The following is a 26,435-nucleotide window of genomic DNA, read 5'->3' on the forward strand; positions in this document are numbered from 1 at the left end:
GCTCCTATATTTCTCTGCAGCCTGCCCAGTTCTCTTCCTTTTTACCACCGTTCCTGCCTAAGCTCCAGCTTCATCCTCTCTTGCCCAGTCAACTGCACCGGCATCCCAGCTGGTCCTACCACAGTTTCCATGAGCCTTCTCCACTTTGATCTTAACATCAGCAGCCAAAGTGATTTTTACAAAATGCAAATCCAATCAGTTTTCCCCTGTCCCAAACTCTACCATGGCCTCCAAGAGCCTATATGGTCTTACCTCTTCTTCTCTCTCTAGTGGCTCTCACTCTACTCCTTTATTCTCCAAACTCTGAGTTTCAGCCAAAGCAGTCTTGAGGAAAAAAGCAGAGCTGGAGGAATCAGACTCTCTGACTTCAGACTATACTACAAAGCTACAGTAATCAAGACAATATGGTACTGGCACAAAAACAGAAATATAGATCAATGGAACAGGATAGAAAGCCCAGAGATAAACCCACACACCTATGGTCAACTAATCTATGACAAAGGAGGCAAGGATATACAATGGAGAAAAGACAGCCTCTTCAATAAGTGGTGCTGGGAAAACTGGACAGCTACATGTAGAAGAATGAAATTAGAACACTCCCTGACACCATACACAAAAGTAAACTCAAAATGGATTAGAGACCTAAATGTAAGACCGGACACTATAAAACTCTTAGAGGAAAACATAGAGGAAAACATAGGAAGAACACTCTTTGACATAAATCACAGAAAGATCTTTTTGATCCACCTCCTAGAGTAATGGAAATAAAAACAAAAATAAACAAATGGGACCTAATGAAACTGCAAAGCAAAGAAAACTACAAACAAAACGAAAAGACAACCCTCAGAATGGGAGAAAATATCTGCAAACGAATCAACGGACAAAGGATTAATCTCCAAAATATATAAACAGCTCATGCAGCTCAATATTAAAAAAACAAACAACCCAATCCATAAGTGGGCAGAAGACCTAAATAGACATTTCTCCAAAGAAGACACACAGATGGCCAAGAAGCACATGAAAAGCTGCTCAACATCACTAATTATTAGAGAAATGCAAATCAAAACTACAATGAGGTATCACCTCACACCAGTTAGAATGGGCATCATCAGAAAATCTACAAACAACAAATGCTGGAGAGGGTGTGGAGAAAAGGGAACCCTCTTGCGCTGTTGGTGGGAATGTCAATTGATACAGCCACTATGGAGAACAGTATGGAGGTTCCTTAAAAAACTAAAAATAGAATTACCATATGACCCAGCAATTCCACTACTGGGCATATACCCAGAGAAAACCATAATTCAAAAAGACCCATGCACCCCAATGTTCACTGCAGCACTATTTACAATAGCCAGGTCATGGAAGCAACCTAAATGCCCATCAACAGACGAATGGATAAAAAAGATGTGGTACATATATACAATGGAATATTACTCAGCCATAAAAAGGAAGGAAATTGGCTCATTTGTAGAGACGTGGATGGATCTAGAGACTGTCATACAGAGTGAAGTAAGTCAGAAAGAGAAAAACAAATATCGTATATTAACGCATATATGTGGAACCTAGAAAAATGGTACAGATGAACCGGTTTGCAGGGCAGAAATAGAGACACAGATGTAGAGAACAAACGTATGGACACCAAGGGGGGAAAGCAGTGGGGGAGGGGAGGGGTGGTGGTGTGATGAATTGGGCGATTGGGATTGACATGTATACTGATGTGTATAAAACTGATGACTAATAAGAACCTGCTGTATAAAAAATAACTAAAATAAAATTTAAATGATAAAAAATAAAAATAAATTCTGAGTTACTTCTCTTTCTTTCCTTTTTTTTTTGGTGGGAAAATATACATAACACAAAACTTACCGTTTTAACCATTTGTAAATGTACAGTTCTGTGACATTTAGTACATTACATTGTTGTGCGACCACCATCTATTTCCAGAACTTTTTCATCTTTCCCAACTGAAATTATGTGCCTATTAAATAACTCCCCATCCACCTCCCCTCCCCACACCCCCATCCAGTGTTGGTTTTCATCCTTCAAGGAGCCCTGCTGCAGTCCGCACAGAGCTCTTTATACATCTCTCTGTCTGAAACACTCTTCTTCCCTTTGCCTAGTTAGCTACTACTCGTCTAATGTCACGTTCTCAGGGAAGCCTCCTTGAACCCCCAAGTCCAGACCAGAAGCTCCTGTAAATTCTTTCAAAACCCGTGCTCCTCTCGGAAGAGCACATAGCTCGGTTTGTATTTAAACACGAGCTGTGTATTGTGGGATGGGTGCTCTCACTCTGCTCTGCTAGCACAGTTTTTACTGTCAGGAGTTACTCGCTGTGTCCACAGTGCCCGGCATAGTGTCTGGTTCGCAGCAGGTGCTCAAAAATTGTTGAATGAATAAATGGATGAACACTCCTTCCCAATCTCCCTTCAGCCGGTCATCTGTCTGTGAGTACGTCCACCCTCAGACTGGGGTGTGTTCCTGGGGGTCGGACTTTGGCATCTCAGCCAGGCTGGCAGGTGGCTGTGCTCTTTGGTTTGCCTATCTCGGGCCTCCCGCCAAGCAGACAACTGAACCCACGCCCCGGGCGTGTCGCGGCGTCACGCGGAACTTCCCTGCCTCCACGTCAGTCCGTTCGCTAACCCGGCAGGAACTGAGCTTAAACTGCAAAACTTCTCTCACCTCCGGACGTGGGAATTACAGGCTTGGAACTCAAATCCCCGCGGGTGAGAGCCAACAGATGTGAGGAAAGTTGGGAGGCGCGCCCCACACACGCCCCATCTAAATTTGGGTCGCAGTCCTTTAAGAACCGCTTCATTCAAGACTCCGCCGGGACCAGGCAGTGTGGGCGCACCAGGATTGGTAGGTTCGGGTGTGGGTGTTGCTCAGCAGCAGCGAATGAGGGCGTGGGGTGGTGTTTCAAGACTCGCGCATGCGCGCCGCCGGTGACCTGGGCCAGGTTCGCCGGGTGGGCTAAGGTTGCGGAGAAGGCTCAGGGTGGCGCGGCGGCGCGGCGGGAGGGCGCCGACTCCCGGAGGCCGCTGTCGGGGCGAGGTGAGGGCTGGCGGGCGGAGGCGGGCGCTGCGGTCCGTTAGTCAAGAGCTGGCGGCGTCGGGTGTGGCGCAGGGCGGGCCTGGAGGTGGAGGGCCGTCCCTCCCCCCCGGGCCCGCCCAGCCCTCAGGCCCGGCTTAGCTCTCCAGGGCTTCGTCTGGCGTCCCGAAGTCTTCTGCCCCCTCTTTTCTGCCGCTGGCTGCTCTCCTGACAACAGGACGATCCGAGGTGCGCGCCTGCCAGGAACCCTCAGCGGCCGACGCGGGTAGAGCGCTGCCCCCAGTGGGAGGAGACGGGGTGTGTCCAAATGATAGAGGGGATGATTGTTTCCTTAATTATCCACGAAACTCAGGTAGCGTGTTTTAATAGCAAACTTCCCTTCGCGTGCCAATATTATAAGACTTGGTTTACCAAATACTGGGTGCACTAGACCAGCTTTTCTGAATATCAGATGTTCAGAGGTACTGTGTATTTGTGTCTGTTACAGTATTACATCTAGACTTCAGAGCCAGAAGGATTAAGCACCCCGGTGCTTAATTAGGTTTGTAGACATCAAAGCCACAAAAGAATATTCCCGGTGGTTAAAAGTAACTGGTGAAATTTGTGACACGGTCAGAAAAGAAATAAAGCTCAGACGGTGGATAGGGTAAATCTTCATTAAATTTTACAAAGAAGGGAATTAATTCTGATAGAGATAATTTTAGTAAAATAAAAATGTAAATAATTGAAAGTGCATTAATATTGCTAAACAGAATTAAATTGACATCACAGTTTGCTCTGGAAAATACATTTTAGACAATGTTGTTATAGCTCTAAGAGTTTGTGTTTACAACACAGAGGACATCTTGGGGTCCCAAAGCTTTTTATTCTTAAAAGGAGCCTCAGAGATCCACCGCATCCAAAGATGACCAATGCTCAGAGAGGAAAACCAACTTATCCAAAGTAATACAATGAGTAAGGAGAAGTTGTAACTAGTGTAATCCTAGGCCTTGGCTGCTTTTATTAACAGGTCTCTGATTAGTTCTAAGTATCAGTGCTCCAGGGGAAGGAATTGTTTTTGGGAAATAGAGTAGCTGTAATCCCAAAGATTGGATTTAGAGAAGCAGAGTGTAGTGGAAAGATCATAGGCTTTCCAGTATTTTGAGTAAGGAGGTTTTGGATGCAATACTGGCTCTACCACTTAAGCCTTGGAGCTACAGTTTTCCCTTCTGTCCAGTGTAGATTATGCCTACCCCATAGATGGTTATGAGCATTAAATAACATTATCAGTGTAAAAGTTCCTAGCACAGTGCCTGGCATATAATATTAGTTGCTATCAAATTCAGCCCCCCACTCTTCTTAGCTCCTAACAAGTGACAGACTTGACCTCTACCCTCTCCCTACCCCATCCCCAAGCAATGCGGAACCAAGGCACTTTCTTGAACTACAAATGAGGTAACCAGTTCTCAAGTCCTGTGACTGAAGGTGAATTCAGTAAGGGTGATATAACTCTATTTTGTCTTCTGTATTTTTTAAAAATTTATTTAAAATTTATTTTATTTTTGGCTGCATTGGGTTTTCATTGCTGCGTGCGCGGGCTTTCTCTAGTTGCGGCGAGAGGGGGCTACTCTTTGTTGCAGTGCGCAGGCTTCTCATTGCGGGGGCTTCTCTTGTTGCGGAGCACGGGCTCTAGGCACACAGGCTCGGTAGTTGTGGCTCACGGGCTCTAGAGCGCAGGCTCAGTAGTTGCGGTGCACGGGCTTAGTTGCTCCGCGACGTGTGGGATCTTCCCGGACCAGGGCTCGAACCCGTGTCCCCTGCATTGGCAGGTGGATTCTTAACTACTGCACCACTAGGGAAGCCCCTGTCTTCTGTATTTTGGATTTGAGGCATGGGTAATGCCTTATGGTGAATGCTTGTGTTTGAATATTTGTGTGCCAAGTGAAACTTGTTTTGCTTGTTTAAATTACTATTTTGCAAGGCCTGGTCATTTAATGCTGTTTGTCTCTCCCCCTTTCTTTCTGTCTCTCTTTTGGAGGGAGGAGAAGTGTATGTGGCAGGGGTTTGAGAGAGGGTTAAGATACAGGGACGAAAAGAAACCAGTTGGAACAAGGGGGCCCTCCAGCTAAGCACAGTCTTTTGCTGGTAGAATATGGATAATCTCTGACATGAGCAGTTTATAAATAGATGCTGAGAAAAGGATTTAGGAAATGGCAGAGACAGACTAAAATATAATTTTGATAAAACCTAATAGTAACTAGAGTGCTATATTTGATTACTATTTCAGTTTCTATTTTTTAAAACTTCATTTATGTAAACCTCTTTTTTCCTCTCCAAGTAGAGATTTATCGTGGAAAAATTTTTATTAGTTTTAAAACTTAACTTTTTTTTATAAGTTTTATTAGTTTAAAAGTTTTTATATTGGGCTTCCCTGGTGGCGCAGTGGTTGAAAGTCCGCCTGCCGATGCGGGGGGCGCGGGTTCGTGCCCCGGTCTGGGAGGATCCCACGTGCCGCGGAGCGGCTGGGCTCGTGAGCCATGGCCTCTGAGCCTGCGCGTCCGGGAGGCCACGGCGGTGAGAGGCCCGCGTACCGCAATAACAACAACAACAACAAAAAAGTTTTTATTGAGGGCTTCCTAATATGTGCCAGACGTAGTGCCAGGTTACAGGGTCTGCTGGCCTGTAGAAGGAGCTAGTAAGACAGATTTGTATGTCGGGGTGAGCACTCTTAGGCTGCCTTTGTCCTTGTGTAATTGATAATATTTTTTCTGTAACTGTGACATGATTTTCCAGATTTATGCCACTGCTTTCCTGTTTTAAACTGAATACTGGTTATCTGCAAGTGGCTTTTATTTTAATGAATTCAGAGATTATAGTACCTACCAGTTTAGAAATGTCATGTAGGAATGGAGCTGCTCCCTATAAAACATGCCCTTCAACATTCATGCATAAATCATCAGAATTACAGTTAATTAGCATAAAAGATTATTGTTCTACTAGTAGAGATTTTTTTAAATGACATTTAAATGTAAAAAGCAAGTATGAGCATACTTCAAGTGATATGAAAACCTTAAGGTAATACTTTTTTTTTCTGTTTTTACTTTAAAGTAATTATACTGACAGGAAATTGCAGAGATAGTACAGAGTATGATTGATAGACTGTATGATAATTGCAAGCTTAGTTTTAAAATAAAGTATTTTCCAGAGTGACTGTACCATTTTACAGTCCTACCAGTAACGTGTGAGAGATCCAGTTCTCACACATTATGTGCACATCAAATGCTGTGCATGCTTGCCAGCATTTGATATTATCACTTAAAAATTTTTTACCTGTGCCAATAAGTATGTAGTATTATCTCATTGTGATCTTAAGTTGCATTTCCCTTAATAGCTAGTGATGCTAAACATCTTTTCATGTTCTTATTTGCCATTTCTGTATCCTCTGGTGAAATGTCTGTTCATGTACTTTGTCCATTTTCTAACTGAATTATTTGTTTTATAACTGTTGAGTTTTGAGAGTTCTTTAAAAATTCTAGATATCTAGAGTCCTTTATTAGGTATGTGGTTTAAAAATATTTTTTTCCCAGTCTCTGGCTTTTCTTTTCATCCTCTTCACATGGACTTTTGCAGTGCAAAAGTTTTTAATTTTGATTAAATCCAATTTACTGTTTTTCTTTTATGGGTTATGCTTTTGGTGTCGTACATAAGAACTCTTCCCCTAAGTCCTGAAGATTTTCTCCTATGTTTTCTTCCACTTTTATAGTTTTACTTTTTACATTTAAATTTATGATATATTTTGATTATCATCAAAATAATGAGAGGTGTGAGATTAGGTCAAGATTCTCTTTTTTTCTTTCCTTCCTTCCTCCCTCCCTCCTTCCCTCTCTCCCTTCCTATAGATATATTCATTGCTCCAGCACCATTTGTTGAAAAGACTATCCTTCCTCCATTTAATTGCTTTTGCACCATTGTCAGAAATCATTTGGCTGTTCTTGTGTAGGTCTGTTTCTGGGTTCTGTATTCTGTTTCATTGATCTGTGTGTCTGTCCCCCTGCCAGTACTGCACAATCTTGATTACTGTAGCTATACAGTAAATCGTGAAATAGGATAGTGAGGTACAGTCCACTTTATTCTTTTTCAGAATTGTTTTAGCTATTTTAGCTTGTTTGCCCTTCCATATAAATTTTAGAATAATCTTATCTGTATCTACAAGCTATCTTGCTGATATTTTTACAGGAATTATATTGAACCTGTATATCACTTTGGGGGGAGAATTGATATCTTTACTATGTTGAGTCTTCCAATTAATAACATGATATATTTCCTTATTTATTTAGGACTGCTTTGATTTCTTTCAGCAATGTTTTGTAGTTTTCAGCATACAAGTTCTATACATGTTTTGTTAGATTAACACCTAAGTATTGCATTAAAGAAAGTATAGCTTTGGGCTTCCCTGGTGGCGCAGTGGTTGGGAGTCCGCCTGCTGATGCAGGGGACACGGGTTCGTGCCCCGGTCTGGGAGGATCCCACATGCCGCGGAGCGGCTGGGCCCGTGAGCCATGGCCGCTGGGCCTGCGCGTCCGGAAGCCTGTGCTCCGCAACGGGAAAGGCCACAGCAGTGGCCTCCGCAAAAAAAAAAAAAAAAAAGAAAGTATAGTTTTATTGAGATCATTTTTTTGGATGATTGTCAGTGGTATTTTATTTTTAATTTTGGTTTCTATATGTTTATTGCTGGTACGTAGAAAAAGAATTGATTTTGTATATCGGTCTTATATTCTGCAACCTTGCTGAGCTCATTCATTTTAGGAGTTCTTTTTTAGTAGGCTCTTTGGCATTTTCCATGTAGACAATTGTGCCATCTGCAGATAGGAGTAGTTTTATTTCTTCCTTTTCTATCTCCTGAGACTTTTCACGTTTTTACCCTTCAATGGAAAGTGTGGGGAGATGGGACAAATGGGCTGAGTATGGTCTGTTGCTTGGTAGACTGATTTTTCTTTTTGCCATCTCTTATTTTTATACCACTGCCGTTTCTTCATGTATAAAATGGGAATAATTATCCATTCATCCATTACAGATGGAAAAGCTATAAAATATAGCTTTATTGAGATCATTTTTTGGATTTTAAATGGTATTTTACTTTTAATTTTGTATTGGAGACAGTCCTTGGTGTGGATTTGAATCTGGGGAGATCAGAGGAGTGTAGATATAGGCGAAGAGTACACAGAGGCACAAAGGTGAAGAGAGTAGTGTACATCCTGGGGCTCCTGTTTCCTATAGCTCGTGGTAATTGAGATGCCAAATTACATCCCTAGTGTTCTTTGGGAGAAAAGTCCACCAGTGCCCATACCTGTTAATATCCTATCCAGGTAGAGGATCTGACAACAGGATCTGTGAAACAGGATGTGTAGGTCCATAGGAAGATGCATCAAAGCTGTACTAGCCTCCTCACTAATCCCTGGTTGCAGGGCTGCCACATGCAGAGGTGCAATTTATGCCCTGTATGAGCACCTGCAGAGTTAATAGATGGGGGCTGACACCCACCTGCCAGCAGAGCTGGTCCAGGGTTGTTTCTACCCCGAGAAGCACCTTGTTCTAATTTGCCACAGGTGCCATGAGGCCTCAGAATCTGTCTCCTTTTGTTGCTTAATGGTGGTCACATATCATGGCTCAAAATTTAGTATCTTATTTGCTAAGTGACTTCCTTTAGCCATCTGTAGGAACTCTCATCATTTTGAACACTGGCTCTGTGTCAGATGTGCAGAAATTCAGTAGGTCATACTATCCTCTCTGTTTTATTTTTGCCTTCTGCTTTCCTTGCTGCCAGCTTTAGGTTAAATGCTCAGAAGCCCTCCACTTCAGGTGAGGATATGGCAAGTAAACTGCTCAGCACCTACCTCGCTGGATGACCTGAAATGCGCAGGTCCCTGGACCCCACCCCTGCTGCATCAGTGTCAGGCTCTTCCTGGCCCTTTGGGACCATCTTGCTGCCTTTGTCCTGCTCCCCACTGTCGCTGCTGTTGCTCCTGAGCCGTTCTGGGTCTCTGTTCCCTCATCCCAGTTGGTTTAATTCTGCAAATGGAGAGATTCATTAGAGAGAAGGAAAAGGAGGATTACAAGTGAAGAAGAGACAGGGAGGCTAATGGAGGGAGGACAATTGGGAGTGACATAGCAGTAGAGGGCAGGGAAATAAAAATAAAAGCCACATTCATATTTGTGGTGGGGGTGAGGGTGAAACAACCCAGAGTGAACATTTCAAGGGCGGTGGTGTCCCTGGCTCATCACCCGGCCCTCAGTAACAAGGTGACCTTCCTTCCTCAGGTGTCCTCATGACTTCTCTTGTGGACCATGTCCATGATCCTTTTTGCCTGTGTGGTTAGGGTGAGGGATGGACTGCCCCTCTCGGCCTCCACTGACTTTTACCACAGCCAAGATTTTCTGGAATGCAGGAGACGGCTCAAGACTTTAGCCTTGCGACTGGCCCAGTATCCAGGTCGAGGTTCTGCAGAAGGACTTGACTTCAGTATCCAGTAAGCAAGCATGTTCACTGCTCAAGAACATCTTAACCACGTGCAGAGGTGACATTATGCTGATGACGCTGTGTGTTAAAAGCAGGTCTCACATCAGACAGCAGTCCAAGGTTGTGTGTATTTACAATAGAATCAAAGGGACTCAAGCACTGTTGCCCCAACTCCCACCTTTCTTTCTTTCTTTTTTTTTTTTTGTAATTAGTTTTTATCGGAGTATAGTTGCTTTACAATGTTCTGTTAGTTTCTGCCGTATGGCAAAGTGAATCAGCTGGCAGAGCGGCCGTGAGCATCGGCAGGCCCTGGTTACCCAGTCTTCATGCCTTTAGTTTGGTAGTTTTTTCTGCATTAGGTGCAGGGGTGGAAAAAAGGTGAGTCGAAAGGAGATACTAGATTAAAATGTCAGGAAGGAAAAGGACGAGAGTGAGGAAGCCAAGAAAATCAGAGAAAAGACTTAGAGTTCCTGCCTTCAGTTTTTGCTTTTTTAATTTTTTCACTTTTTAAACATTTTAAAGTAAAAAATGTTTATATGACAGGAGCAGGGGAGTAAAAATGAGCGTAAGTAGGTCCCTCTTCTCAAGGAACTCCAGGTCTAATAAGGGGACAAGAGAAATATATAACTGAATATTACACAGTGGGGCAAATGCTCCAGTGGGAGTAGGAATCAAGTGGTTACAATAATCATGGTAATAAGAGCTAATATGATTGTTTTCCATGGGCCAGGTACTACTCTAAGTGCTGTATGGGCTTATGAGGTAGATAATGGTATTATACCTGTTTTACAGAGGAGGAAACTAAGGTTAAACAGCTTCTCTAAGGTTAGACTGGTAGTAAATGGTAGAGCCAGGATTTGAATGGAGGCAACCAGGCACCAAGGTCTGCTCCGCATGTGTTATGTCATTTCTTATTCTAGGGGTTAGAGTAAAAAGCCGTTCTACGGAGGGATGGGGCAAGGCAGGTTTCGAAATCTCAAAATGGCTTGTTATAGATTTTACACCATTGTTTTCCAGAATTTAGGCCTTCACTTACCAAGTTCTTTTTGTTCCCCTTGAATAGTAAATTTTTGATTGACCTGAGAAGGTGGCATCGTTTCAGGGGAACTCAGTCTCAGAATTAGGAAAACAAAAGGAAAAGTCCAGGCCTAATTCCAGGCTTGGTGGTACTGTCAGGCGAGAAGGGTCGTGGCCCAAGGAGGGATCCAGATGGTAGGCATATGAAGCTGTCACCCTGTGGTATGGGCTCTGGGTGCTCAGGGGCAAAAGCTGAGCTGCATCTGCCCACATCTACAGCTCCTCTCTCTGGGTGCCTGAAACCACCTTCCTCGGTGGTCCCTTCCTCATTATGCTGTGATTATCTAACAGTCTATGCGAACTTTGTGCTGTACCTCCAATAGGAAACCTTTTCTCTGTTCAAACAAACAAACAAAAAACCTGTCACTTCAAATGAAGTTCTGGGCACTTCAGTCATTTTTTGAAAAGTAGAATGTAAAATGTTCTACTCATTTGTATTTTGACTTAAATATTCACCATTATTTTCGCAGAGGAAACTAAGGCTTTTGTTCCTTACAGGTGAGCGGTCCCATAGCTTAGTTAATAATAAATAAGTTAGAGTGACCACACATTGTCAGTGGCAAATGCCACTATACATTTTAGAGGAAGTATAAGAAAGGCACGGTCCCCGGCAGGTCTAGCTGAAGAGATGCAACAGACAGCTCCAGGACTATTCAAGGCCCAGCAGATCCAGAGTTGAGGCAACGTGGCGTCTGGGTGCGGGATGCGAGTACATGGGTCTGTTCCCTGGTAACGCAGATGACGCTCTTTTGTTCCAGCTTTTCTTCTTCGAGGGATGTAGCCTGCATGGCTATCTGCTCCCGCCAGTGTCCAGCAGCCATGGCCTTCTGCTTCCTGGAGACCCTGTGGTGGGAATTCACAGCTTCCTATGACACCACCTGCATTGGCCTAGCCTCCAGGCCATACGCCTTTCTCGAATTTGGTTCGTAACCCTCGTTCGTATTGATTGTTCTCTCTGGCGGCATTGTATGTGTAGAATTTCCAGTTTGGATTTGGCTTTGACCGTCAGGGAAAACCACTGGAGGTGCTGTAACGTGTCACTGGAGAGCAGCCTTATACCATGAGATTTCACAGCAGTGGAAGGGGCCTGCAAGCTTGGAGGTTGAACCCTCTGGCTTTTCATCTCTCCAGAGCCTGGGGCAGGGTGGAAGAATGGCGAAACCTGTATCTTATTCTGGAGCAGGCGTCAGCAAACTGTGGGCCAAGGGTCTGTTTTTTGTAAATAAAGTGGAACATAGCCATGCTTATTCTATTACTAACCGGTTGTCTGTGGCTGCTTTTGCCCTTCCCTAGCAGAGGTGAGCTGTTGTGATGGACCATCTAGGGCCCATAAGCCTAAAACATTGACTCTCTGGCACTCTGAGAACACTGCCAACCCCTGCTCTAGAGCAGCGCTGCTCAAGGGTGGTACCCGTTCTTCCAGCATGAGGGACGTACAGAGAGTGAGAATAAGAGTTTAGAAATTCTTACAGTAATTTGGCACTCCTGCGATATTTTCAGTTGTATTTTATCAAAGTATCTGTCTGCAACCATTTGGAAATAAGAAAAAACTGGTCCTTCATGCGGAGGTTTGAGGAGCACAGCTCTGCAAGAGGATACTCCTTTTCTAGGCCCTGCCATAGAGGCCATGTGGAGGCTCAGGGCTTTGGAACACAGCAGGGTAATTATAGCGTATGCTATCAGTGTCTGTCAGCCGTGATTCAAGTCATTTTGAGATCCTGGAGAGGAGGAGTAGAGGTGGGAGTTGGGGGACATTCTCTGGTCTCAGTGTAAATCGCCATGGTCCCTGTGATGCTCTTGAACGAGGGGCTGGCAGCATTTGGTACTCAGGGTCAGGTGCAGGGCTGGCACCTGGAAGGGTTGCCACTTATGCTTCTGGCAGCTACTGCTCACATCCCCTCATGTGGTCTCTGGCTGGCCCATCAGTGATGGGGCCAGCACCCCCTTTTGGTGCTGGGGAGCTCCCTGATACTCGGGCCCCAGTCTGGTAGCCCTGTGACATAGACCATGAGTTCTGCCTGAGTCTCCCTGTGAGGATTGGTCCAGCTGCCGCTCTCAGCCCCACTTCTTCTTCTGAAGGGCGTGCTGTCCCCAGTCGGACCACAGCTGCAGCATCCCTTGGCTCTTATTTGATGGGCAGCTGGTAGACCTGTGTTCTTCTCTCCCCTCATCTCTGCATGCGCCTTCCTTCCAAAGCGGTGGGCTTGGTCTCACAGGAGACCCTTCCCTGCATCACGTTTATTCATTACTGAGTGCGAGTAGAATATAAGTAAAAGTATGTGGAATTAGAATTATACATGATTTTTTAGAATTATACATGATTTTGCTTTGCCAATATGTATGAAACTTCACTTCAAATACTTATTAAAACTTGGTAATGGTTAACACTAATGTAAATAAAGGAATTAAAACCAGTACCTTTCAGATATATAATCCTAGTTTGTACAACATACTCACAATGATTTGTAATTTTTTTTCACACGCCTTTTCTTGGGATAATCAGGTCAAAAATGACTGTCCCCGTTTTTCTATCTTAGAAATATTCTATGAATGGCCCAGGATTGTACGAGGAGTCGCGGCTGAGCTAAGACTCAAGCCTCTGTCCCCTGACTCCCTTGCCACTGAGGTTCCGATGGACAGACTGTCACGTTTTAATTATCCTGCTTTGAAGAGATTGATGAGACCAGTCCTGATACGTACTAATCATTTGACCTTCATGTAGAAGAGCGTAGTTGACACTCTTCAGAGTCTGGCTGACTTACTAGCTTGCTTAGAAGTGTAAACTTCATTGTGTACGTATTGTCTTATAACATCCATTGTAATGAAGACACTGAGCTTGGGTCGCTCTCTTTTCGCAGACAGCGTCATTCAGAAAGTGAAGTGGCATTTTAACTATGTAAGTTCCACCCAGATGGAGAGCAGCTTAGAAAAGATTCAGGAGGAACTCAAGTTCCAGCCTCCAGTGGTTCTCACTCTGGAGGACACAGATGTGGCTAACGGGGTGATGAACGGTCACCCACAGATGCACTTGGAGCCTGGTAAGTGGCCTGCTGCTCTCTGACGTTGATAAAGGTGAGGTGAGATTGTGTATTTCAAATGCACAGTGACTGTTTTAGTAGGAAGTAGGAAGGTGTTTGGGTGGGGGGCAGTGTATAAAATACCTGGGGAGAAACATGGGCTGATCTTGTTCCAGGTGGCTGTTACAAAAAACTCAACTGTTGTGACCAGTGAGTCGATCTGAAGAGAGGCAACTCTTTTGACGAAATTCAGGAGAAGAGTGACTTGGCAGGTTGTTTTCTTAACCAGGGTGAAATCTGCACATTTAAATGGTGTAAAGGAGATTTTCACTCTCTTTTGCTGGAAGTCACGTATTGAACTGTACAGATTTGTACATTCTCTCTCTCTCTCTCTCTCTCTCTCTCCTTTTTTCCTTTGACAGTGAGTCCTTATCTCATCATTTAGTGAAACATTGGGAATCTCCACTGAGAAACCCCCGCTCCTTGATGGAGGGAGTGGAGGGCTGTGGGGTTGAGAGTGGGCAGGGGCCAGAGCCAGGGCTTCTAGACCTCTCACTCTCTGCTTCTCTGGGGGACCCGGGAACATCCCTCTAACCCTTTGGATTTCCGAGTCCTTATCTGAGGAATGAGGTGTTAATGAACGTGCTCACAGTGCCCTGGCGTCCGAGACTTAGTCTGGCATTAACACCAGTAGCCGCTCAATGCCTAGCACATAGCAAAGCATGCTTTTTTGCATTCCTTGTTTACAGCTACACACAATTAAACCAATCTTTAATTAAAGTGGATATTTACATTCTAAGAATTCTGTAACGGTGTAAAAGCTGCATCCTTCCCTGGAAGACAGAACCATCTGCATTATAACAGTCTAATTACTTTGTTTTAACAGTTTTATACTAAATTCATTGCTTGAATTTTGAAAGTGGTGTATTAAAAATGTTCACAGTTTTGGCTTAACTTTGTGTTTCGATTTGATCTGTTTCAACCAGTAAATTCCTGGATTGGCTCTTATGCCATTCGATAAGTTGTTGTAATTTATATTGGGATTGAACTTAACTTTTGTGGAAGGAAGACTGGGTAATCAGACCCCAAGCTTCTCCTTTGCCGTGTCTGTAGACAGGGTAACTTTGTGATGTATGTTTTGTCTTATAAACACTTAGACAAGAGGAGAAAATCCAGAAAGTGTCAACTTGCCTGTCTTTCTAGGATGTTTTACTCTGGTTTGACTCCCCCTATTGTTCCAAGGCTAGAACCTTTACAGGTAGCATGCTCTGTTCTAACAGAAACTTTGAATTGCTCAGTGGAAACTCTAACACACTAACAGTAGGCGTCAGTTGGGTTGTGGCTAGATATCTGTGTGTGTGTATGCGTATGTGGGAAATGTAAGGACAAGAAAGGATGATCTAAAAGGAGCATAGCAAGGGAATGGGTGGGACACTATTTAATTGAGTGAACCAGAATCCGTTTCAGCAGTTATCTTTAAAGAGAGAATGATCATTTGTCCTAATTAGAGTTCCAGAAACAGCTTGTAGCTGAAATAATCAATGTTTCCCTCCTCTTCCCAATAATTTTGGAATTAAAAAAATTGCATTTGCTGTGAATTGCTCCAGAAGCACACATGACACTGAATGTTGTGCTTGTCAGAAAAAGAATGGAACATTTTACAAGCTGAGGGTTGAGCTGTGTAATAGAAATGCTTCAGGATTTGACAACCAATTTACAGCTAAAGCCATAAACTGCTTTAAATCAGGATTTCTCAACCTTAGCCCTATTGACATTTTGTACTGGAAGTTCTTTGTTGTGAGGGCTGTCTTGTGCATTGTAGGATGTCTAGAAACATTCATGGCCTCCACCCACGACAGATGCCAGTAGCAACCTGTCCCCAGTGGGGACAACCCAAAATGTCTCTAGACATTGATTGAGGGACCATATCGTCTCTGGTTGGGAACCACTGTTTTAAATAGAAAGGAAATGAAGCACTTGAAAAATCTGTGCTTGCTCAGAGAAGTGGCCTCTTTCTGGAAGAAATTCACCTTGGATTCCCAGATCCATTCTGTCCTTCATTTCTTGCCTTTTCCCCCTCTAACTACAGCTGCTTTTTAAATTAATATGTTTGCAGTTGTGTGTTTAACATAATAAACCTTTTCATTAGCAGAAGTCTAGTTAATGTCTTTATTTTTCCTTCATATGGAAATTATTTTCACTAGACACTTCTCGTTTTTCATTGTGAAGCTCCTAATTTCCGAATGGAACCTGTGACAGCCCTGGGCATCCTCTCTCTTATTCTCAACATCATGTGCGCTGCTCTGAACCTCATTCGTGGAATTCACCTCGCAGAACATTCTTTACAGGTAACCTTTTATATACATTTTAAATCAAAAGACACATGATGGAAGAAACGGATGGGGATACATATTATTTATAAGGCTATTATGTACTACATTTTAAAATTTGAAGTAAAATTTTTACTTCTCGTTTCATTCTTTGTCGTAAGTTGAACAAATATGAAACTTGCTCTTTTGTATCTGTTTTCCTAAGACGCCAGAGGGCCCTGCTGGGATACTGGTGAGAAATGGAAAACTTGCTTCAAGGACATCAGGCCACCCCATGGCCCTGGGGACTCCAGGAGTCACTGCGGGGGCTGGCTTGTTCATCCAGGGCAGAAGTTTGATGCTCAGACTTTGACGTTCAGGCCCTCTTTTCCCCTGGGGAGAGTGGCCTCATAGTCTGATTGATATCATTCAGATACCAGCTTCCTGGTGTCTTTGTCAAAAGAACTGTGTCACCGCGAAGTTGATTCGCCAGCCTGCTCATCTCAAAGCACGTTTCTACTTCAGTGCTTTTTAAATATTATTTTTTAATTTTGAAGTATTTCCAACACTTTAAGAAAAAGTATGGAACCACTATGAACATGAACAGATAGATGTTGCTATTAAAAACAGAGCCGTAACGCTCGCACCGAGGCACGTGGTGGCTAAAGTCTGAAGCGCAGCTTAGACTGAATCTCAGGTGGCTTATGGGGACCAAAGCGTTTGGGGAACAGCAGCAGGCCTGGGCCGTGAGTGGTGGCTGGCTGTTTCCTCACCCCGTCTTTGGCCAATGTGTGGTGTGGTTCCCACTCCTATTGTTTATGACGACTCATAAGCAGATGCTTACCGAGTGTCTGTATGCACTAGAACAGGTGTTCGTTGGTCAAGACATAGTCCCTGAGTTGGGGCACATAGCAGAGTGTGACAGCATCGCTAAGGAGGTGGCAGTACCGGGGGGTGGGAGGAGTTGGGGAAAGCTTAGCACTTACAGATGAGTTGGATTTTGAGAGGTGGCAGGGCTGGGGGTGGGGGCATTCCACGTTGAGGGCTCAGCACACATGCATGGGGACTGGAGGGCGCTTGGTGGGTCCAGGCCATTCGGAAGGATTTCATGTCACCCCCCGGTGCGATGCGTGAATGGGGGCTTATTTCTCACCCAGCCGGGGATTTTGTACTGTCAACCATACCAGACCCAATGCGGAGTAAAGCACTTCACGTCATAATGTTTCGTGTCCTCTAAATATTCCTTTCCTTGTGTTCCTCATATTTATCTTAGGTTGCACATGAAGAAATTGGAAATATTCTGGCTTTTCTTATTCCTTTTGTAGCCTGCATTTTCCAGGTGGGTGAAACGTTGATGTTTTAGTGAGTGGGTTAAACCCATGGCCTTATTTTGTTCTGTTGGAACCATCAGCAAGTTTCTAGATCCTGCTTTTGTTCCACCAAGGCCTTGGTTCAAATGATGGATATAGTACCAGCCCTTAGTGGAAGGACCCTCCACCCATCCTGCCCAATCCTCTCATTTTACAGAGAAAAGACCTTTGGGCTCAGAAAGGGAAAGCCACTTGCTCTAGGCCTCAGGGCCTTTGACAGTGCAGGACAGAAACCAGGAATTTGAACTGGGCTCCCAAGAAGCGAGGGGTGAGACTGCAGTGGGGATTGGGTTGGGCCCGACCAGTATGAGGCAGGGTCCTGCCTCGTGCTTATTGTCGGGGCGTCCAAGTACAGAAATGTCCTTCTGCAGAAGTGACACCTATGTATATGTGTTTCTTTCTTTTTTTTTTTTTGTAAGCAGATATTCATTTTTATTTATTTATTTATTTATTTATTTATGGCTGTGTTGGGTCTTCGTTTCTGTGTGAGGGCTTTCTCCAGTTGCGGCAAGCGGGGGCCTCTCACTATCGTGGCCTCTCTTGTTGCGGAGCACAGACTCCAGAAGCGCAGGCTCAGTAGTTGTGGCTCACAGGCCTAGTTGCTCCGCGGCATGTGGAATCTTCCCAGACCAGGGCTCGAACCCGTGTCCCCTGCATCGGCAGGCAGATTCTCAACCACTGCGCCACCAGGGAAGCCCCCGTATATGTGTTTCTCTTCAAACACAGGACTAGGTTAAAAAATTTGTTGTTTTTAATAGTAATACCATCTGAGTCAAATCTGTCCTTAGGAAATGAAACAAAAATTATAACACTAACTAGAGCCCTTTGATTATTAGTCATTTTCAAATAAGCTGTGTACTTAAGGAGTCGGGTGAAAAGGAGCTTTTGAATCCCCTATAGGCAGAGGTAATTCTAGTAAAAACCTGACTCTCTTTCCTCATCCTCCACACGGACTAGGATTTTAGTACCTTTTCTGCATGATTAAGCTTCTTCTTCTTCTTCTTCTTTTTTTTTTTTAATGAAAAGTTCTGTTCTCAGGGCACTTCCTCTCTCTCCTGAATACATCCTAGATGGCCTGTTTTTAAGAATTACCTGATTGTGCAAAAAGAAATTTTCATCCCAAGATTGAAAATGCACTCATTTTTTTAGAAAACAAGTCTCTAAGACCTTGGGTGTTGCCAGGAGAAGTTTCCTGGAGCCTGCATTTCAGGGCTGCAGGTATCTTACAGTTCCACCTTCATCCCCTCAACTGCAGTCTTACTTGGATAGCTCTTTCGATGGGGAGCTCTCTCCCTCCCCGCCTGAGCTTTTGTCAGATTGTTCTGTGTTTTGAGAATGTGTCTTTTTAAAAAAACAAAAAACAAAAAACCCAACATTGAACCAAAACATGATTTCCACCTTTTGCAGAACAAGAATGGCCTCTTTCTGTGTGATAGCCCTACAGGAAGTATCAGTCACTCTCCCTGCTATAAGACCTTTCCCTGAGTCGGATATGCTTTTTTTTTTTTTTTCTCTCTTTTTTTTTTTTTAGGCTGTGCCACTTGGCCCGTGGGATCTTAGTTCCCCGACCAGGGATCAAACCCGTGCACCCTGCAGTGGAAGCATGGAGTCTTAACCACTGGACCGCCAGGGAAGTCCTCAGAGATGCTTTTGAAGACATAACAAGGAGGCTGTCTAGGGAACAGTGGTCCCCTATGCAGTTGTAACTCAGGAAACGCTAAAATAGTAAAAGCACAGCTTCTCTCAGCAGCTTTCTCACCTGTTATGACCCCCCTGAAGGAAAATTCATCTGGAGGCCTGTCGATCTTGTTAGGGTGTTCTGGCCTGGCTGTCTACCCCTGACCTGCATCTCTTCTTTCTCTGCAGCACAGCCTGGGCATTTCTGTCTGTGTTTCTTGAATTCTTTCAAGAGTGCTATGTTCTAGTTCCTCCTGTGATGTCTTTTTCACTTTTCTTACCTCTTCCAAATCCCCACTTTCATCCAGTGATTAACAGCAGCTGATCCAGTGAGTCCAAGCTCCATTGTAACGAATTCAGTTTAATAAGCTAATGTGTATGAAGTGACACTGCGTGGCAGGTACAATAAGCGAATCTTGTGTCTGACCTTGGCCATTTCATTATCTCTGATGGGACTTCCTCTTCTGGTGTCATTTCAGTGTTACTTGTACCTGTTCTACAGTCCAGCCAGGACCATGAAGGTGGTGCTGATGCTGCTCTTTATTTGCCTGGGCAACATGTACCTGCATGGGCTGAGGAACCTCTGGCAAATCCTATTCCACATAGGAGTGGCTTTCCTGTCTTCATATCAGATACTGACGAGGCAGCTTCAGGAGAAGCAGTCTGACTGTGGAGTGTGAGGATGACATCACGGGCTGAACGGATCCTTTGATTTTCTTGTGAGGGTCATCAGTGTTCCCCTGTTTGCTTCTCGACTTCACCTTAAGTTTCCACCCTTGAAGTTCCTTTCAACCAAAGCGGATTGATCCCGGGAGCTGAGATTTTTCATAGGTGCAGTTGAAAGCATAAGATTGCTTGACATCCAGTCCCAGGTTTGTGCCAAGGGTTACTGCAGAATCTCCAGTTCAGCACGATTACTTCGGACGGCAGAATCTGGGGGCTTATTCAGAAATAGCATTATTGGAAGACCAAAATGGAATCATTTTGGTCTTTTAAATTGAGTGATGCAATAAACCACTAGATTCAATAACAGTAGTTTAAAGTAATTGGCAGTTGTCTCTGAGGAACCAGTTAAAAATCTGTATCAGCTTTTCAGTCTAAATGTGACTTGGTTAGGTTTTTTTTTTGAGGGCCAGTAGAGCGTGAATTAAAAACTTTAAAAAGTGGTTTATAACTATAAGATGGATAAATTTTGTTTACATTTTTTGATAACTTAGGTCTGATATGATACCTTTAGAATATTTAAATATATTTTAGATATAAGTTGAACATGGCTTCCCTTAGGGTAAGGACAAACTTAAGCTGAGAAGGTGGTTAAGAAAGCTGAATTCATTAAATTTATATATAACCTTTTATGGTAGTGGGACTGTAGGGATACAGAAATGTTTTGTATTTATTTGCAGGGTATATCTGAATATTTTTAAAATTGAGTAACCAGTGCTACCGGATCATTAACTTATAAGCATGAGCAGAAATGAGAATATCAGGATTCCTTGCAGTTGGCCACAAACTAGAGTAGGCGAGTCACATATTCATACGGTGGCACTTTGCAGTCCCAGGTGGGAGAGGCTGCTGTCATCAGCCTTTTAGGTGGCAGCCGAATACCTGTCACTTGAATCGTGTCATTTGATACTTGACCCTGTGTACTTGTTCTCAGAAGATCTCCCAAATCAATTACTCCTCCGCACCTTTCCCAATCATCTTAATTAGATTAAGGGCCTCATTTTTTTATGAACAAGAGTTAAGTGTGTGTTAACTTTTTTAGAGCTTTATAGCATATAAAGCTTTATAATTAACCCAGTGCTCTGAAAAGTTACTTTTCTTTCTCTCATTGTCAAAATATTGACTGATTATAGTTTTCCAAAATTTAGATCTGCATATGATCCCTGAGGTCTCTAGAAATTTCAGACTGGGTTGCCCAGTACCATTCAGGAGGCCGTTTTGGAAGTTTGCCCTTTAGATTGTTCTTCACAGAAGTCCGGAATCTGAATAGCTCCACCACAATTGCATAGAATACTTTGGGTTGAATTATGTGATCTTGATAAATTAAAAAATCCTATTTTGGTAGTTTTTAATAGTCAAAAACTGTTGCAAGAGTTATTGAGCAGATGGGGAAAGCAAGGATGTCATTTTAGGGAATTCAGTCGTACTTGGTCATTACTGGTAGTGAATTGTTATTGAGCTACCTTAGTGTCACTTAAAACTCCATGTGACTACGAACTGTGTCGGGAAAATGTTGCCATGGTAATTTTATTTTCTTATAATAGAATTTCCTATTCTTAATCAAACAAAGTATCTGGATATGAAAGTTATGCTGGCAACATCCTCAGATGTAAACTTCAGAGTTGTCTCTCCACTGATTTTGCATCTGCATAATTTTCTGGATAGCCAGCAGGTGAATTTTCAGGCTTTCCGGGACATAATTTTGAACAGATGGTGAAATAGGATGGGAAGCTAAGGAGGGGAGACAAATCTTTTTATATTAGAAGCACACACACAAAGCTTTAAACGTCGATTAGAACAACTTACCCAATGTATTGTTTTCTTTTTGAGCCCGTGTGCTATTGGTGTTGCCATGTAGCCCTGTACCCCAGATGGTCTGGGGTCTGAGCCTGTGATCCACATTCAGCAAGTAGTGAAGAACATTCCTTGCAGAGGAGACCCTCCTGGTGAATGCCTCCTGCCCTAGTGGAGAGGTTATTCACATCTGGTTGAATGTGGTCTGAATCCGTTAACATCTATATGGGGTTTGAGATTTACTTTTGCAAACAAAAGGGAAAAGATGCAGTCGACAAACGCTGCAAAGTAATGACCACATAAACATTCTTTAACTGAAATCCAGCTAAGAGCAGTCTCAGTTCACTGGTGGTTGAAGCTAATGATAGGAAAGGCGTTCTGGAGGTTTTAGCCAGGGGAAATCCCAGGCGCAGGGGTTGACTTGGTTCAGGCCTGGAGTTTTGTAGCCCTGTGTCATCCTTGATGCTAGAAAGTTGACCCCCACGTTACCCTCACTCCGCCACACACCTTTGTTTTAGCTGTTCTAGCACCTTGATTTTCTCAGACGTTAACCGATCTCACAGGGCTGGATCCTGGGATAGATGAAATAATGTTGGAAAAACCTTAAAAGTGCCTTCGGGTGTCAGACGTGGCAAGATCTTGAGCATCAGTGTGTGAGGTGTCCCATATGCTGTATCTGGGCGGGGATGTGGCTCAATGCTCTCTGGCAGGGGCCAAGTCCAAGGGTTCCCATTCCGCAAGTGTGCTAGTGTGGGAACCACGTAGACACTGCTTTTCTTTCCCCAGGCTAGCCTGACTGTGACGAGGACCATGCCTGGGTTTCCTGTCCTGCGGGGGGACAGTCGGGTATATTTGGGTGGGATTTCCTCTCGGTACTAGAGGCCTCACTGCCCTCAGCGGGAGGAAGGTGACCATAGGCTCCTGGTTTTGCTTCTCCAGCTGACACCCCTTTTATCTGTGAATCAAGGCCCAATGTTTTAAAGCTCTTCAAGGGGTAGGAAAAAAGGGTATTGGAAGGAGAGCTGAAATTAGAACGTTTAGCATCATTGCTACCAACCCCCCCTTGAGCTCCCTGTTCTTCTCCTAGGTGCCCCTGTTCAGGTCTCCCCTGCCTCTTTTCACTTCTGCCCCCCACATTCCAGTCCTGGGGACCGAGGCTGAAACTGGAATCTCTGGAGGGACGGGGAAGCCACCTTTCATCGTAACGGATAGGGCGGGTTCAGGAGCTTCAGAGAGGGCACGGATGGCCCCAAAGCCCAGCCTTCTTCCCTGTGCACCCACAGGCACACAGCAAGGCTGGCTGTTTGGGGCTCAGGAAGCAGGGCTAGACGAGAAGCGGAGCTGGGGGCTGGCTGGCTGCTGGAAGACAGCAGCTGCCCTTGGCGCATGGGGGCTGCCCGCCACACCTTCATCCAGGGCTGCCGTCTGTTGTTCCTTGAAGGAGTTGGCTGCTCATAACATGAAGGACAGGTGGCCCTCAGAAAACAGTGCAGTGCAGGTGAGGACCGGCGGGGAGGGAGGGTTTACGGTGACCAGATGAGCGCACAGACCCCTGCCCCGACGTCGCTCACATTCCAAGTGATTCTACACCGAATCCTGCCCAGGCACAGGGAAACCCTATCCGTGCACTGTGAGCGTTAATAATGGTGGAAGAAGAGAGAGTAGATGTGCCCCGGAGAGCTGAGGTGGGAAGGGGCGCCCTGTCAGCTGGCCCGAGGCCTGGAGGTCGGCGTGGCTCTCCCACTTGGTCTGGCCCTGCAGTGGTCGAGTCACAGCCCGCCGGCCGGGTATTCTCTGGAAAACGGTGGTAACGTCGGCCGGCTCCCCTGGCGAGCTGTCAGGAGGGTAGAAGCAGTAGTGGAGGGGATGCTGGGTGAATCCATTGTTCATGTGCAGGAGGAGAAAGGCTTTGAGTTGGTTCACCCAGCATGCGGAGGTTCTGCAGGCTTCAGGCAGCGCAGCTCAGCACAGCTGTGTCTTCTGGCCTTTACAAAAAAAGACCTCATGCTTTCATTCCAGACAGGTAGCAGCCTCTCTTCCTCCCCCTGGACCTGCCTCCTGCCTTCCAGGCACGGAGCCTTTGGTTCCAGTGGCATTGGGTCCTCCAGGATCCAGGGAGGTTGGTTCTGTTGGTTGCACCAAACCTCATGGCCTGTCTGACCCAAACGAGGAGAGCTGATTCTCCCTTCTGGGAGCAGTGATGTCAAACTTCTGTTGCTGGGGAAACGTCATTGGCAGAGAACCTGTGGAAAAAGACTTGTCAGTAAAATCTGGGAATGGCCGGATATGGAAACATCTGCCCATGTGTACCGATGGCAGAGCTGTTGCCCACAAGCGCCTTTCATTTAGGGTAAAATTATCAGATCCAGTCTATTCCTCTGCCCTGTGCTTGGTACATATGACCTTCTTTAACCCTTATACTTACATGATCCTGGGTTGTTCCAGAAGTGTTATTTAATGAATGATTCATGTAATGTGGCCCCCAGGATTCCATTTTGTTTAGTGGACTTTTTTACTAAGAGCATTAAAGATTGAGGCTGATATAGCCAGAGAAAACCATTTCCTTCATGTATTCATTTTGAATGCTTGCTGCCTGTGTTATACAAGCTTCTTACTGTTTTCATGTAATAACAAAGATCTATTTTGAGTAAACGATGAGTGCGTTTTAACAAACTTTCACACGGTAGTAAAGCCTAAACTTGTGTTAATGTTGGTAACAAATGTCGTATAGCCGTTTATATACTATGTATATATAAATTAAACGAGGTGGCCTCAGAGGTGGGAGGAGAGTAAATCTAAGGTGCTTATCAACTTGTGTGTCTGTATTTGTGTGAAAAATCCTGAGTTATGGGTCCATTTTCCTAGATGAGGTGATGTGGGCCTGGCATAATGGAGGGGGGTGTGTTGAGGAGAAGTGAAATTCAGGTCCTCTTGTCCAGTGAGGTCTAGACAGGTGCAAGGGCTCAAATAGTCTTCAGCACTAATCCCCAGACTCTGGAATGCAATCATGGGTCCAGGAAAGACCTTGGAAAAACCAAAATAGCAATTGCCGCACTGCCCTGGGGGCTGGAGGGGGCTGCCTTCCATGCAGGCTCTGCTTCTGCCCAGCCCTTTCCCTGCTCTGGGCTCTGAGCTCCAGTCTGTATGTACTCTGAGGGTGATGTCGTTTTCATTTCCCAGGACGAGCTCTGTCAGGAAATGGCCACCAGGGGGCACATCATCAGGTTCCCAGCTCAGGGGACTGCGCTGTTTTGCAGGATCGTTCCTTTAGCAGCTGATGAAATTCCCAGAAGGGAAACAAATGCACCAGCCTCTCCTGACGGCACTGAGTTCTGGGATTCGGGCGTTGGCAGACCCTTTAGATACCACTGGGTTCACCCCCCTTGTTGCTCAGGTGAGGAAGTTGAGGTCTGTCCTAGGTAGCCAATGACAGTGTAGCCCAGAGCTCTGTCCTCTGAGCTGAGACCAAGGTGCCATCAGCGCACTTGGCAGCACCCACAAAGAATACAAAGGGATCTTGGCCCATGAAGGATGCCCTTTCTGTGCCAGGAAGGCTGGGTGCCGGGAAGGCTGATGAATTGCCTTCCTTTTTCTTGGACTCTAACCCCCTGTGGGGTCAGGTAGCAGAAGTGATGCCTGACAGCTGCCCGGCATCCTTGGGCAGTGCCAGCGGAGGAGTGAAGGGGCTCAGAGAGAAGGGGCCCACCTGAGTGCGCCTGGCTCTGCTGAGTCAGCTCTAAGACATCCCCGGATCGAATGTGCAGGGCAAAAACTATTAAGTTCACTGAAGAGCACGACGGAGAGTATCTGTGACCTGGGGTGAAAAAGTACTCCTTAAACAAAACGTCATAGGCACGACCCTTAAGGCAAAATGGTTGATGAATCTGATGACATACAAATAAGGATTTCATGGGCAAAGTGAAAAGAATGAGAGAAGATATTTACAATGTCTGAAACCAGTAAGGGATTAATATACAAGCAATTCCTTAAATCAGCAAGAAAGACGAGCAGCTTCAATAGAAAAATGAGCAATTTGCAGAAGAGAAAACCCAGAAAGCTCATAAGCATGTGAAGATGTTTAAAATCATTAGAAATACAGAGAAATACATATTAAAATAACCATAAGACATCACCTTACGCCTGTGAGTTTGGCAAATTTAGAAACCTGGATGGGACCAAGTATTGGAGCACGTGTGGGGATCTAGGACTTCGTGTGCAGCAAATCTGAAGAGCAGTGCTACTGTTATGAGCTGAACTGTGTTCTCCCCAAATTCATATGTCCAAGTCCTAACCCCCGGTACCTCAAAACGTGACTGTATGTGGAGATAGGGTCTTTAAAGAGGTAATTAAGGTTAAAAAAATCAGAGGTCATGTGGGTGGGCCCAAATCCAGTATGACTGCTGTCTTATAAGAAGAGATTAGGACACAGACCCATACAGAGGGGAGACCATAGGAAAGTACAGGGAGGAGGTGGCCGTCTGCAAGCCAAGAAGAAACCAGCCCCACTGACACCTTGATCTCCAACTGCTAGCCTTCAGAAATGTGAGAAAATAAATTTCTGTTCTTTCATCCACCCAGCCTGTGGTACTTTGTTCTGGTGGCCCTAGCAAACTAATACAGCTGCCTACTGAAATTTAGTGTACACACACCTTATGATGTGGAAACTTCACTTCTGGTTCTATGTCCCTGGGAACTTCTTACACAGATCCTTAAGGGGTCACGTATGAAGAGAAGTGTTTACTGAAGCATCATGTGTGTTGGCAGAAAGCAATCTGTGTGTCTACCGTGGACAGATGAAGCGTGTAGGCTCACCATGGAGCAGCAGGCAGGAGGCAGAAGTACCAGATTTAGTTGTAGTCACGTGGATGCATCTTCAAAACATAGAACTAAAAAAAAAAAAATAATAGAACTGAGTGAAAAATAA

The 26,435-nt window shown here is 44.7% G+C and overlaps 1 protein-coding gene across 8 annotated transcripts; it reads left to right on the forward strand.

The window, feature by feature from the left end:
- The first annotated feature begins 2,615 nt into the window (after positions 1 to 2,615).
- Positions 2,616 to 26,435, forward strand: SEC22C (SEC22 homolog C, vesicle trafficking protein). Of its 8 annotated transcripts, none has more exons than XM_019946845.3 (7): positions 2,616 to 2,859; positions 9,346 to 9,554; positions 11,380 to 11,543; positions 13,480 to 13,659; positions 15,868 to 15,986; positions 17,221 to 17,286; positions 19,474 to 26,435. In XM_019946845.3, exons 2-7 carry the CDS (start codon positions 9,373 to 9,375, stop codon positions 19,672 to 19,674), a joined length of 912 nt encoding a protein of 303 aa, XP_019802404.1. In that variant the 5' UTR covers positions 2,616 to 2,859; positions 9,346 to 9,372; the 3' UTR covers positions 19,675 to 26,435. The 8 variants fall into 8 exon arrangements, with proteins under 8 accessions (XP_019802404.1, XP_004317739.2, XP_033720560.1 ...); XM_004317691.4 differs by lacking the exon at positions 2,616 to 2,859 and adding an exon at positions 2,929 to 3,051; XM_019946846.3 differs by lacking the exon at positions 2,616 to 2,859 and adding an exon at positions 3,078 to 3,313.

This window comes from Tursiops truncatus, chromosome 10 (assembly GCF_011762595.2).
Source record: "Tursiops truncatus isolate mTurTru1 chromosome 10, mTurTru1.mat.Y, whole genome shotgun sequence".
Taxonomy (NCBI): Eukaryota; Metazoa; Chordata; class Mammalia; order Artiodactyla; family Delphinidae; genus Tursiops; species Tursiops truncatus.

Excerpts from the sequence above, each read along its gene's own strand:
- SEC22C (XM_019946845.3), top strand. The coding sequence starts at position 9,373 with ATGTCCATGATCCTTTTTGCCTGTGTGGTTAGGGTGAGGGATGGACTG. Across the intron at positions 13,660-15,867 it reads ACAGATGCACTTGGAGCCTG|CTCCTAATTTCCGAATGGAA; the intron begins GTAAGTGGCCTG and ends TTCATTGTGAAG. Across the intron at positions 17,287-19,473 it reads TTGTAGCCTGCATTTTCCAG|TGTTACTTGTACCTGTTCTA; the intron begins GTGGGTGAAACG and ends GTGTCATTTCAG.